The sequence below is a fragment of the Acomys minous genome, assembly GCF_964271855.1.
Source record: "Acomys minous genome assembly, chromosome: 5".
NCBI classification, from domain to species: Eukaryota; Metazoa; Chordata; class Mammalia; order Rodentia; family Muridae; genus Acomys; species Acomys minous.
In genome coordinates, this window is record NC_140494.1 from 68,170,450 (window position 1) to 68,183,063 (window position 12,614).

General features: G+C 33.5%; 1 protein-coding gene across 1 annotated transcript in view; it reads left to right on the forward strand.

The window, feature by feature from the left end:
- The window catches only part of GUCY1A2 (guanylate cyclase 1 soluble subunit alpha 2), a 289,208-nt gene that overhangs the window by 240,455 nt on the left and 36,139 nt on the right, over positions 1-12,614 (forward strand). The window contains exon 7 of the mRNA XM_084781493.1: positions 11,209-11,363. Within this exon, the coding sequence (XP_084637619.1) occupies positions 11,209-11,363 (155 nt within the window). The remainder of the gene's footprint in view (positions 1-11,208; positions 11,364-12,614) is intronic.

Consider the following 12,614-nt stretch of genomic DNA (forward strand, 5'->3'; position numbering starts at 1 on the left):
CTAATACTGTATTATTTCATACTAATGGCTCCATGAGAGGTGTGCTGACCTAGCACTAAGCAAAAATTTGAATTCTGAATAATTGTGTTATTTGCAAGCTGTTCTTTTTCTTCTTGTAGCTGCTAACTGGTATGTTCAAGACAGATTGGAGAGAATTTAAATATATTATTTGATGAGGTCCAAGGGGAAGTTTTGTTTTGTTTTGTTTTCTAACCAGTTGGGAGAACATGGCAAGTGAAATTTGGATTTGGTATAATGCATTTGTTTAAGCTATCTTGCTAAAAATGCTTTTCAGTTTTAATTTGCAAACATAATACAATGATGGATGCATATGAGATGCCTAGTTACTGTTCAGATAAAAGACAGAATGACACTTCTGCCTAGAATAGAAATTTCTTTTAATTAACTATTCTACTCAGAATTTCATTTAAACTCTTTAAGAATGTCTATAATGTATAAAACCCATTGCTAAATGAAGTCACACAAAATGATTTAGAACTTCAAAATAACGTTGATGGAATTCTTTTCAAAAGTTGACAGATGGATGCCATGCATGCAACATAAATATCTATCATTAGTGTCTGAGACTATCTTGACACTTCCCATTGGGTCTTTGGACTTATGGATTACTTAATGATTTATTTTTAGCTTTATTAATAGTTGAAAATTTCCAGCCAACTCAGTGAAGTTTTTGCAGCTTTTTTAAAGCTTTTTTTTTTCTTAATTTACTCTCACAAGCATTATTGGGCCAAACCTCTCAGATATGTCTCCTGTTGAGAGACTTATTGTTTATAGGAATGAGTTTGGTAAAATAATCATGAGTACCATCTAATGCCCAAATGGAGGAAATGTTGTCGAAATCATTAATGGAACTTATAATTAAAGTATGTCTGCCAAAGGCATGAGGGCACCTCTTTGCTTGGGTGCTTGTTTTGGTTGACTTTACATAAGTGTGATTTGTAAAATTATGTTCCATACTTTTTTCACACCTTAGTCCTCCAAGGTCACTGTTACTGTCTCAACTTGATGCTATAGCAAATTTATTATTGGTAACAATTTATAGCTGGGCATAGTCACGTGGTAGGCTCTTGTATTCCTATCATTTGAGAGGTAAATAAAGGAGGATCACAAGTTCGAAGTCATTCCTGGCTACATAGAAAGTTTGTGCTACCCTGGGATATATATGTCTCTGACTCCAAAAAAAGTCGATGCTGTATAATATGTTATCTACATTAAAGTAGGACAGATTTACATTTTAATTTTTTAATCTTAACATGGTATTAGAATTTTTAAATGTAAAGACAGTATAAAGAATCTCCAAATATACCACACTCAGTTTTACCTGAAATAGCAGTATGGTAAAAGTGTTATAATTAATGAGCCAATATTAATATATCATTTCTAAAAAACTACAGTTTATTCAAATTTTCTTAATTTTTAAGTCTCTCCTTTTCATGATCTAAAATACTTTCTTAAATTGTATTCCTTGTGACCTGTCCAAGGCTTAGGCTTAATTCACAGTTTGATTGATGTTTCATGTTGTTTGAATATGAATTATGTTATGCCTTTCTGGTACTGTGCAAAAATATAAAACTTAGAAGAATTTATTTACTCACATAATACATATCCTTGCTTTGTTGGTTTCATTGGTTATTTAAGCAGCTTGTGGACACATATTATAAAATTATTCTTATCCTATTTTTACTTTAATAATAAAGGTGGATTAAGGGAAGATAATTTTTAGGGTTTTCCATGGAAATATTCATTCATTAGAAGGAATGAGAATTATATTTCCATTCTCTCTATTTATCTATATCTAATCCCTGCTGATGCTTTGTCTTTTAACAAGCAATTTACCCTTTCTATTTCAGTATCTACATCTCTGTAATTTTATGCAGAAGCCAGAAACTTTCCTATTCTCAGACTGAAAGAAAGGAAATAATATCTTAACACTATTTTAGGGTTAAGAGTTTGGTGCTTGGCTTAAATAACTGATTGACTTCTGCGTTTATAAATTATTATTTGTATTATTATGTTTAATTCCCTTTATATTTTACAGTCCTCCAGGCTACCTACTATTGTTGTAATTTGAAGATGAAATAGAGTTTGAATGATAAGTTGGCAATATGCATGATAGAATATGTTTGTTATCCCAAGCACTGATAGTAGAAGAAAATAGATCCACAATATAAAAGGTCATTCTTAAGGATCAATCACCATTCAAATTGGATATAAAGGAATGCTGAGTATATACAAAACATTTTAGGGAAGTAATCATCTCAAAGTCATACAACTGAGTGGTGGGGCAAATTCCAAAGTCTGACCATCCAAAGAGATCACAATCCTTTTATTATCTACACCCCTCAAATACCCCCAGATGCCATACTGTTGTTAGATCTCCTGTGATGACCAACACTACAATAAAGAAGGTTCAATTTACTGTCTCATTGATGCTTGTGGTTGGTAGAAACTAAGGCTTTGTTCAGTTAATACAAAAGGTTATATCTGCTGTTACACCTGACATTAGATAGGACACAGAGATATTCAAGGAATCTTTAGTTACAGAGCTGACGATAGACCACAACAATTGTAGTTAGTTGCTAATCTACTTTCAAACTCTTCACATCATTGAGAATTTAATATGTTATTCAGTCTTGTAAAATGTTCAGTGGAAGGTATAGCTCCTTTCTGGGAATTTTGGTTCATAGATGTTAGATAGGTGGATCATAGATATAGATAGATTGATAAATAAATTACAGATAGAGAATAGATACATGACAGATAGATTGATAGATGGATTATAGATAGATAGATAATAGATAAACTGGGATATAGAGGTAAATTTGAGAACTATCTCTCCTGAGAATTAAATTTTTGCTGTATAACATGCAAATCAAATTCATATGCATATTAGAAATCTTAGAACCTACCTCTGGATCACTCTACCCTAGCAAGGCTGCCTTGTCACTCCCAGAGAGGAAAGGATGTGCTTAGTCTTGCAGTGACTTGATATATCAAGGTGGACTGATACAAACTGGGGGCCTCCCAATCTCTGGAAGGAAGGAGAAAGGGATGATAGGAGCGGGTGGGGTGGAACTGGGAAAAGAGGATGGAGTGGAATGGGATCAGGATGTAAAATGTAAAATTATTTAAATAAATAAGTAAATAAATAAATAAGTGGGGAAATTTTAAATAACAGAAAGAAAGAAAGAAAGAAAGAAAGAAAGAAAGAAAGAAAGGAAGGAAGAAAGAAGCCTTACAAAGACCTATAACTCCAACACAAAGCCTCATTCCAGATCCATTCAATCACAGTTTTAGGATGTGAGCTTCAAAACAGCATTCTGAAGCTCCCAAGTTGGACTTAATGTGCAGCCAACAGTGCTAAATTCTGTGTAACTCAGCCTGACTTTAATTCTGGTATGTAAAATTAGCTCTGCTATTTGTTCTTCTAGTATTTAAAAAAATGGCATCAACAGAAGAAAAGAACAATGTTTTACAATGAAACCCATCTCTAGTATTTTTTTTTGTTTTTTTGCTTTTTTACTGATTCTAGAAGTGTTTTTTTCAAACTCTTCTCTCTCTCTCTCTCTCTCTCTATATATATATATATATATATATATATATATATGTGTGTGTGTGTGTGTGTGTGTGTGTGTGTGTGTGTGTGTGTGTGTTAATTACATGTATCACATGAGTACAAGAGCCCATGGTGGCCAGAAGAAAGCATCAGAGTCTGTGCAACTAGAGTTACAAGTGACCCACAATGTAGGTGCTGGGAACTGAATCCTCTGGGTCCTTTACAAGAACAGGAATCAGATATTACATCTGATCCATTTCTTTAGGCCCTGTGTATTATGGTTTTAATGGGTGTTCCATATTTTTGATTAAGCCTCTTTTCTAACCTCCTTCTCCTTCCTACACTTGAATTTCCCCTGTGCTCAAACTTCTCAACCCCCAGCATCCCCCTCTACTTGCACATTACTTAAGCTCTCTTAAGGCATCTCCTTACCAATGGTCTCTGTCTCTTTCTCATTTCTTGGTTTCTATGGAAACTTCAAGTTCAATCAAATATTTGAAGCTAGAATCCATATATGAAGATGAATCGGGTGCTAATTTCTCTGTGCCTGGGTTTTGTCACTCAATATAATTTCCCAGTTTCATCCATTTATTTACAAATTTCACAGTTTCACTTAAGTTTACAATTGAATAAAATTTCATGGTTTTTATTTACCACATTTTCATTACTCATTCATCTGTTGGTGAATATTTAAACTTATTTCATTTTCTTGCTATTATGAGTAGAGCAGCAATGAGCATGAATGATAAAACATGTGTTTCTATAGAAGATAGAAGCTTAAATATGTTCCCTGGAGTGAGTCAGACATGGTGTATAGTCATTTCCAATATCATCTCATTGATTTTGGTTTTCTTAACATCACACATATTCATTATTTTCTTGTGATACACAATATTTTGAGGAAGACAAATGAAATATAATGTCCCTATAACAATCTAATTACTCACTCAGCAGTAATTATAGGTGTTATTAGAATATTTCATTTTTCATCTTATTTTTAATCTTATTCAGAGACTATGAAAATTATATTTTCATATTTAACATTAAGTATTTATTAATGAAATGGAATATTTAATATTTAAAATACTTAGTTTTAATAGGGTTATAAAAAAACAACCAATTTGAATGTCTAATAATTAGAAGAGTGTGATGATCACAGATACATTTTCTTAAGATGTGCAATTGCCATCTTTCTTCAGCTTGGTGAGACTTCAAGTTTCTTAAAACTAAGATGAAGCCTGTTGGGATTTAAATGTCCTCAAATAGTTTTCAAAAGGCAGGGTGGTAAAAAGAAATGAGTGGATAGTGACTGTCAAGCATTCTGCACAATGACTAGTTTATATATTCTTAGAAAAATAATGGAGTGGAGATGATTTTCTTTTCTTTGCCTGACTCTGTCTTTCTTTATGAAGATATATAGATACATACATTACATAAATACATACATATATACATACATACATATGTTAGATAACGTACATTGATAAACTAAACACATACTTGGTAGTATTTATTTTTCATAAATCCCTGTTATTCCTTTTCAAAGGTTTCAAATATTTATTCATAATATTTGAAATCACTTTTGACACATGTTGCTAAAAATTTTCTTACTGAAGATTTTGTTTCTAATAATCTCTTGTCAGTGTTTACATTTTGGATGAACAATTTCTTTCAGGTAACAGTGAATAATATATTGTTGCAATATTTTTCAGTGATTGCGTTAAAGTAAAAACCTCTTATCTGCTTTGAATTTTGAGTAATTGATAGAATGTGCTGTTAAAATGATGCCATTATCAAGAAATGCCTTTATGATATTAGTAAGAGATGGATTTTAATCTGGGCGACTGTACAATAAAGATGCACTTAATAGACTAAATAAAAATCACAAAGATTTGATTGTTACATATGATATTAGTAGTGTTTCCTTGGTGCTACTAAAAAAGTAGCTAAAGATAAGATATGCAGAAAATCTAAATATTAGAATGGAAATTACTGATAGAAAATAATGATTTTTAAAAATTTCTTGAGTGTCATTACTGCCAATTAATTTCTGTTATATTGATCAGTTAATATATGCTTAATACATAGCATTATATTCTATCTGTACTTCTAGTACAGTTAAAATATGTTTCTATGCCATTATATATTTTTGCACAAAGTGCTAATTTTGAAAACATCTAAATTAAATGCTGGTTATATCTAAATACCTACACATTTTCTCTTAGGGTTACAGTTGCTTCAAGCCATTTTCTTACTTTTAAAGAATATTAAGCCTTTTCTAACACAAAGACATATTTCAGAGTTCTGCTCTTAGGACTCAATAATATCATTGAAGGTTGGATAGTGTGTAAATATAAACTAGATACTTTTATGAATCCTTCTCTGATATAGAGTAAAGGAAAGTCTGTGAAGTGTGTGATATGTAGTGCATGTGTGGGTGGGCATGGTGTGGTGTTTGTGTGGGGGAAGTTATTTATACTTCTCGACACATTTTAGTGCTTTAGCCTTCTAAGGATTTATTTATAAATTGTATTTATGCCTCTTCCCCAACTCCAAGAATGTTTGCCATCATCATTCCCCTCCCCCTTTCTCTTACTCACTCACTCTTTTCATGAGAGTGCTTCTCTGTGTAGCCCTAGCTGTCCTGGAACTCGTTGGGTAGACCAAGCTGCCCTCAAATGCAGAAAGCAGGCTGCCTCTGCCTCCCATATGCTAGCATTAAAGGCATATGCCACCACTGAATTTCAGTAGTTCTTTTGAAAGTGAGTCAAGGTAACTAGATAGTCTTCGCTGAAGTTGTGTGGTATGAAATGTTTTTGTCCAACAGATGTTACGCAGTGAATAAGGTATGAAATATATTAATACTACATTCATTCTTTCCATTCTCCACATAACACAGTCTCAGTGTAAGGATTGGGTGTCCCTTGAAGAAGTATGCATTACAGAATGTAACAGTAAAAATAACCTTTTAGAAAACAAGCAAAAGAGAGGAGAGGGGGGAAGGAAAAGAAGGAGGAAGTGGGGGGTATAATTTTAGAAAAGAGATTCTATATTTATTTTGTCTGTGGGGGCTTTTGCCACTCATAATTCTGCTTTAAATACACATAGAAAAAAACCTCTCATTAGAATTAGGCTTATATATTTCAGATTGTTTGCTTTCTTAAAAAGGAGCTCACATTTGAATCCAATATGTAGCACAGAGACAGAATTACTACTCCTGTCTTATAAAATAAAAATCCTGAACATGAAATGGGGAACTTTATTCATAATAGTTGATACTAGGCATTGGAAAGAGTAAAGGTTTTAGGACTGGAAAATAAATAAACTGGGTACTGAGCTTTTCCTAGTTTCCTGATGAAAGAGATCTTCACACTCTGTTCTAGAGAGAGGTAAAGCAGGAATATATTCCTAATATTAAAATCAAGTAATTGAATATATGAGGAACAAAGCAGGATGGGGGTAAAGTTCAGAATACTGGAGTCAAAAATTACATAAAGACCATGAGAGATCTTTCTAGTGTCTTCCACGAGTATTCTGCAAAACACTAGCTAGCACATGTGAAGAAACAACCTTAGTCCTGAGGGGATGAAGATAACAGCCAGAAGGATGCAAGAAAAGCATCTAACTTTTTATATTTTTGGTTGTGAGCCTAGCCTTTAATGGCTGAGCCATCTCTCCAACCCAGTATCTGATTTTTTAATTCAAAAATTTAAAAGAATTTCATACAAGAAAACTATTTTTATATTACTTCTACTCCTTCTTTCCCCCTCCAGCTCCTCTCATGACTCCTTACTTCCTGTCAAATTCATGGACTCTTCTAAAAGTATTATTGTTTTACAGACACACACATGCATGCGCATGCGCAAGTGTTGTCCACATTATTCCAACATTCTCACAGGGATATGGGAAAGCTTTGAAATTTCTCCAAGCCTGAACTCAAGAAGGCTTTGCCATTCCAGTGGGTCTGAGGCATTGGATTCCTTGACATGGATGAGTTGATATCAACAAAAACCATTTGCTCAAGGCTTTATACACTGTCCATATCAGACAACCTTAAAAAAATAAATTCCATGTATAGAGGAGAGCCCTTAGAAGGTATTGCCTTATTCATAGCAGACAAGTAGAACTTTATCAAACATTGACCCAAGCGTTTCTACAAATCTTAAAAACACACTACAAAGGAACATGGTCTAAGTCACTTATTTGCATTCCATAACAAAGGTCAAGAACATGTGTAAGAATTCAACACACAACAAGGTCACTCCATAATGGCTTCATCTAATAAAACACATCTAGGCATGGAGAAGGCTGAGTGATGACTCATAATGAGAACAATCAATCCATCAAAAATCACAGGTGTAGAACCGAAACAAATGCTGGCAGACTGGAGCATTCAAAGTTGCCTAAAATTTTTTTACTTATATTTAAATTTTAAGTTGTCATCTTGAAAAAAGAGAAAATATCCCAAACTTAATTTTTATAAAAAAAATGGAGTATTTGTCATTAAGAGCACATCAGATTAAGGAATGGTTTGACTTTGCAAAAGGAAATATAATTCAAATTAAAGACACAGCAATAGAAATCCAAAATAAAGAGAATGTCCTCTAAATGAGCAGGTCATCAGTGATCTTTGTAAAAATTTCAGCCATCTAAAGATATATACAGGGCTTCAAAAAGGAAAAAAATTAGCAGGAAATATTATTTTTGAAAACGTTCTAAATTTTATGGAAATTATAAACCGGTATACTGAAGGACACAGTAAGCCCAAAGCATAAAACTAACCATGAAAATCACTCCCAAGTAAATCATAAATAAAGATTTTAAAGATGTATAAAGAAAAATACCTGCTAGAAGAAAACACATTAGTGTTCATGTTCACAACACTTAAAAGGACAATAGCTGGTTTGCTTTCAGAAACAATGTAAGGAGCCAGCAAGATGGCCTAGCTGATAAATGTGCTTGGTGCCAATCTTGACACCTGTGTTCAACCCCCTGAGACTCACGCAGTAGAATAAGAGAACTGATTCCAGCAAGTTGTCTTCTGACCTCTATGTGCATGAATCTCCTCACCCTCCCCATACACACAGAAGAAAATGTTAAATTTGTGAAAGAAAAAAAAATGAAGAAGCAATGAAAGAGAGGAACTAGGGAGAAGCAATTTTAGTGTGCAAAAGAAAAGAGTTCTAACCTAAAATTCTCCCTTTCTTCCTTCCCCTCATTCTTTCTCTACTTCTCTCCGTTCATTCCTCCGTATCTTTCTTCTTTCCTTCTTTACTTTCTTCCTCCCCTTCTTCCTCCCTTATCCTTTTGTTCAATATTATATATGGAACTCTGACCTTGTGTTTTCTACATAGTCACCACTAAGCTCCATCCCCAGCCTCAACCTAGAACTCTACAACCAGTGAAAATAATCTTCCTTATAAAGGCAAACTATTGACACTTTCTAAAATATAAAGTCTGAAAAAACACATTATCAGGGTCCCGAGGCATAAAAATGACAAAGATATCCTCTGGAAAGAAAAGAAGGAAAATGGTACCAAGTGGCAGTATGGACATTCAGAAAGAAGCAGAAATTCTCCTAAATGGTAACTATGTGGATAGTCTTTATATAGGTGAAAAACACCTTCAGTTATTCATGTTATCTTCCTAGTTCCTGAGAGCAACCTTGAGGATGCTTCTAATTGTGCCAAAACATAGAAGAGAAGCACAAAGCAAGGAACTGGTCCCTAGTTAAGGGGAAGATCTGCCTCCACAATCTAGACCACACACTTGGGAAGTGATGTAGACAGACAAATAAAAGGAAATTTATATTAGGAGTGTTTGTTTGTTTGGGGGACATTTGTTTGTTTGAAGACAATTTTCAAGAGATGGTTCTGTCCTGCCTTGGGAGAAAATTAATCCAAAACATTTTTACCTGAAAGAGTCTTTTCCTCAGACATGCATGTGAGCCTTCCTGAGTGGTTTATTTCATTTACTTATTTATTTCTTGAATGATTCCCTACCCACTTCCTATACTTATATGAAACTTCATATCTGCTGAGACAAATACTCCTAACTCTTTTATTTTTTTCTAAAGTATCTTGTCAGGTCCTACTCTGTTGAATTTCCAAATAAAGTTAAGCCACGAGTTTTGTTTGTTTGGTGGCTTGGTTGGGATTGTTATTGCTGTTCTGTTTTTTGTTTGTTTGTTTTTTGGTGGTGGTGATGGAGATTTTTGTTTTTTTTTTAAATGTATGTGGCATTGTGGAAACTATGACTGAGGCAGTGTCAATCTGTCTGTTTTATCATGAATTGATAAAAACAGAAATCTTCAGTTTCATAAGGACATTCCTTCTCTCTCTCTTTGCCTTCTATTTTCTCTCCTAGCTTTAGCTGTTTGGTTCTACATCAGATTGATAAAACTTTATTGTTCTCTTCATATCTCACTGTTCAGCAATTTCATATTGAAGGTTTCTTTATGTCTTGAACCACATCAATCTTTATCTGATACAGTGGCTAATTTACTCATCATTTCAATCAAATATTTGGGTTAGTCAAGGGTTGGAATATTGGTAGTGTCATATTAGTATGTTGAAGGCTTGGACAATTTATTCTACATTCGTAAGTTACTTGTTGAGAGTATCCTTTGCTTTACATATTATTCCATATATTGCTGAGAATTCAGCAGTAGAGAAAATAGATGCAATCACAGAACTTTTAAAAAATTATTTTATTTTAATTTATTTTATTCACTTTACAGCCTGATGGGATCCCTCCTCCCTCCTCTCCTCTCAGTTCCAACCTCACATCCTTTTTTCAATTTCTCCATCCCTTTATCCTTAGAGAAGAGGAGCTTCCCTGCCATGGGTACCAACTCACCCTGATACATCAAGTCACAGCAGGACAAAGTGTATCCTCTTCCACTGAGGCCTAATAAGGCAGCCACACTGTGTGAAAGGAATACAAAGGCAGGCAACATCATCAGAGACCCCAATTGTTAGGGAACTCATAGGAGGAACAAGCTGCTCAGTTTTCAGCATAATTGTTAGATTTTATATCACCTAAAGTGATTAGGATTGAATAACTCTTATAATTGTATCTTAAATTTTCATCATTTTTGTTTTTGATTACTTATGTTTCAAGACATACTTAACTTCAGAGTTTCACCCATGATCTCTTTATTGTGTAGTGTTTTCTCTCCAGTTCACTTATGGACTCTTATTTATCTTTCAGTGCACAACTATAATGTCATGTTCCTCTACTATGTCAGAATAAATTGTGCCACTGTTATTCTGAGATGATTAGATTCATCTTCAATCATAGCATGTATTGCAGTCTGTGTTGCATTGGAATTTGTGATGAAAGTGTTTTAATTAGGGAACATTTTAAGAATAGGTTGTCCAGTTCATCAGATATTATCAAACAATGATTAGCATCATATATTATTTAAAGAAGCACTAAGATACCAATGAAATGTTTTTATCCAATCGAGGCCATCTTTTATGCTAAAATCCAACATTTAAAATAAATAGACACAAACATTTAACTTACAAGTATAATTAATCCATGAGGTAGAACAATAGGTCTTTATGTGGAAATAATTTCATGGTTAATTGTTTTTTCTCCATTTGTTTTTTTTCTTCCTTTTTTAGATGCGGATAGGCATTCACTCAGGTTCTGTGCTGGCTGGTGTGGTTGGGGTGAGAATGCCAAGATATTGTCTGTTTGGAAATAACGTCACTCTGGCAAGCAAATTTGAATCAGGAAGTCATCCTCGGCGCATCAATGTTAGCCCAACCACTTACCAGTAAGTTTTCTCTGGTTCCTTTCTCTTGTCTCTTACATTTGTCCCTTTTCTTGATTCTGTCACTTTTAAAGAGGTTATGAGTAGTTCTACCCAGTCTGAGATATAGTAACTGTTACATAAACTATCATTTACACCCTGAGAAAGTTGGTGTGGGACATCTGAGTTGCCTGAACAGTAAGTAGGTTTGTCATTTTCCACATCCTTTGTCCTTTTTTGTATAATTGCTTAAAACACAGAAGAGCAAATGTTAAGCGTCTTCAATCTGCATTGCACTGTAAGGCCTAATGTTTTCAAAGTGTTTATTACTGTAAACATGGAAGGAACAAGAGAATATAGTTCACTTGTTTTCATTATTGAATTGGGAGTATAATTATGAACTCTGGAATTAAATGTACATAATAACATCTGTACTGCATTTATTTAAGTGTTTTTAAAACAGTTTTACCCAACTTTTTCTACTGAACCCATACTTACTTTGTGCTTAATAGATGTCATCTTCGACAGTAGACATTAAATTCCATGCAGGCAAAGACTATTCTGTGTTTGCATCATCACTATGTACTCAGAATTTGGGTTAGTATATTAACACATATTAAGCACTCTACCAACACTCACTGAATGAATGGATAAATAACAAAGATGAGTTTGAAAATCTTCCATTGTCTGAGACTTTTGCTTTATCCTAGCATTGGCACATAAGCTTTTTAGTTAGTGTCATCTTTCTCATGACAAAAATTTTGTGGAAAACTATTAAGTAGAAAAGAGGGAACATTGCAATTTTTGGTTGATGTGATAATACAAAAAAATCATAAAATTAAAAATAAAGATAAAAAGGTTATAATAGTAAAAAACATTTGGAGTCTTTTGATAACATATCTTACTAGACAAAATGTAGACTTTTAGATGAATGACACATACATCTAGATTCCCAGGAATGGATGAGAAAAGAAACTTAAATTGTAGGTAAAATTCGAAATAAAGTGGTGATTGAAGACATGTTTTCAAAGGTCTGGCTATGCTCAGTTAAGATGGTAAGCTTCATATTATTGTTTTGAAGATATAGCTCTTACTAATCAAAGGACTTCAAGAGATTTAGAATAGCTGATTGACATTTTCTGACAGGGTGTCTACCTGCCTTCATTTGCTTAACAAGTATTTGGTATACTTTTAAAGTGATTTTCTTTTAAATTTCTCATTTTTTCTATCATGATTCTGGGCATGTGACATTTAACACAGTAAGTTGGATGTTAG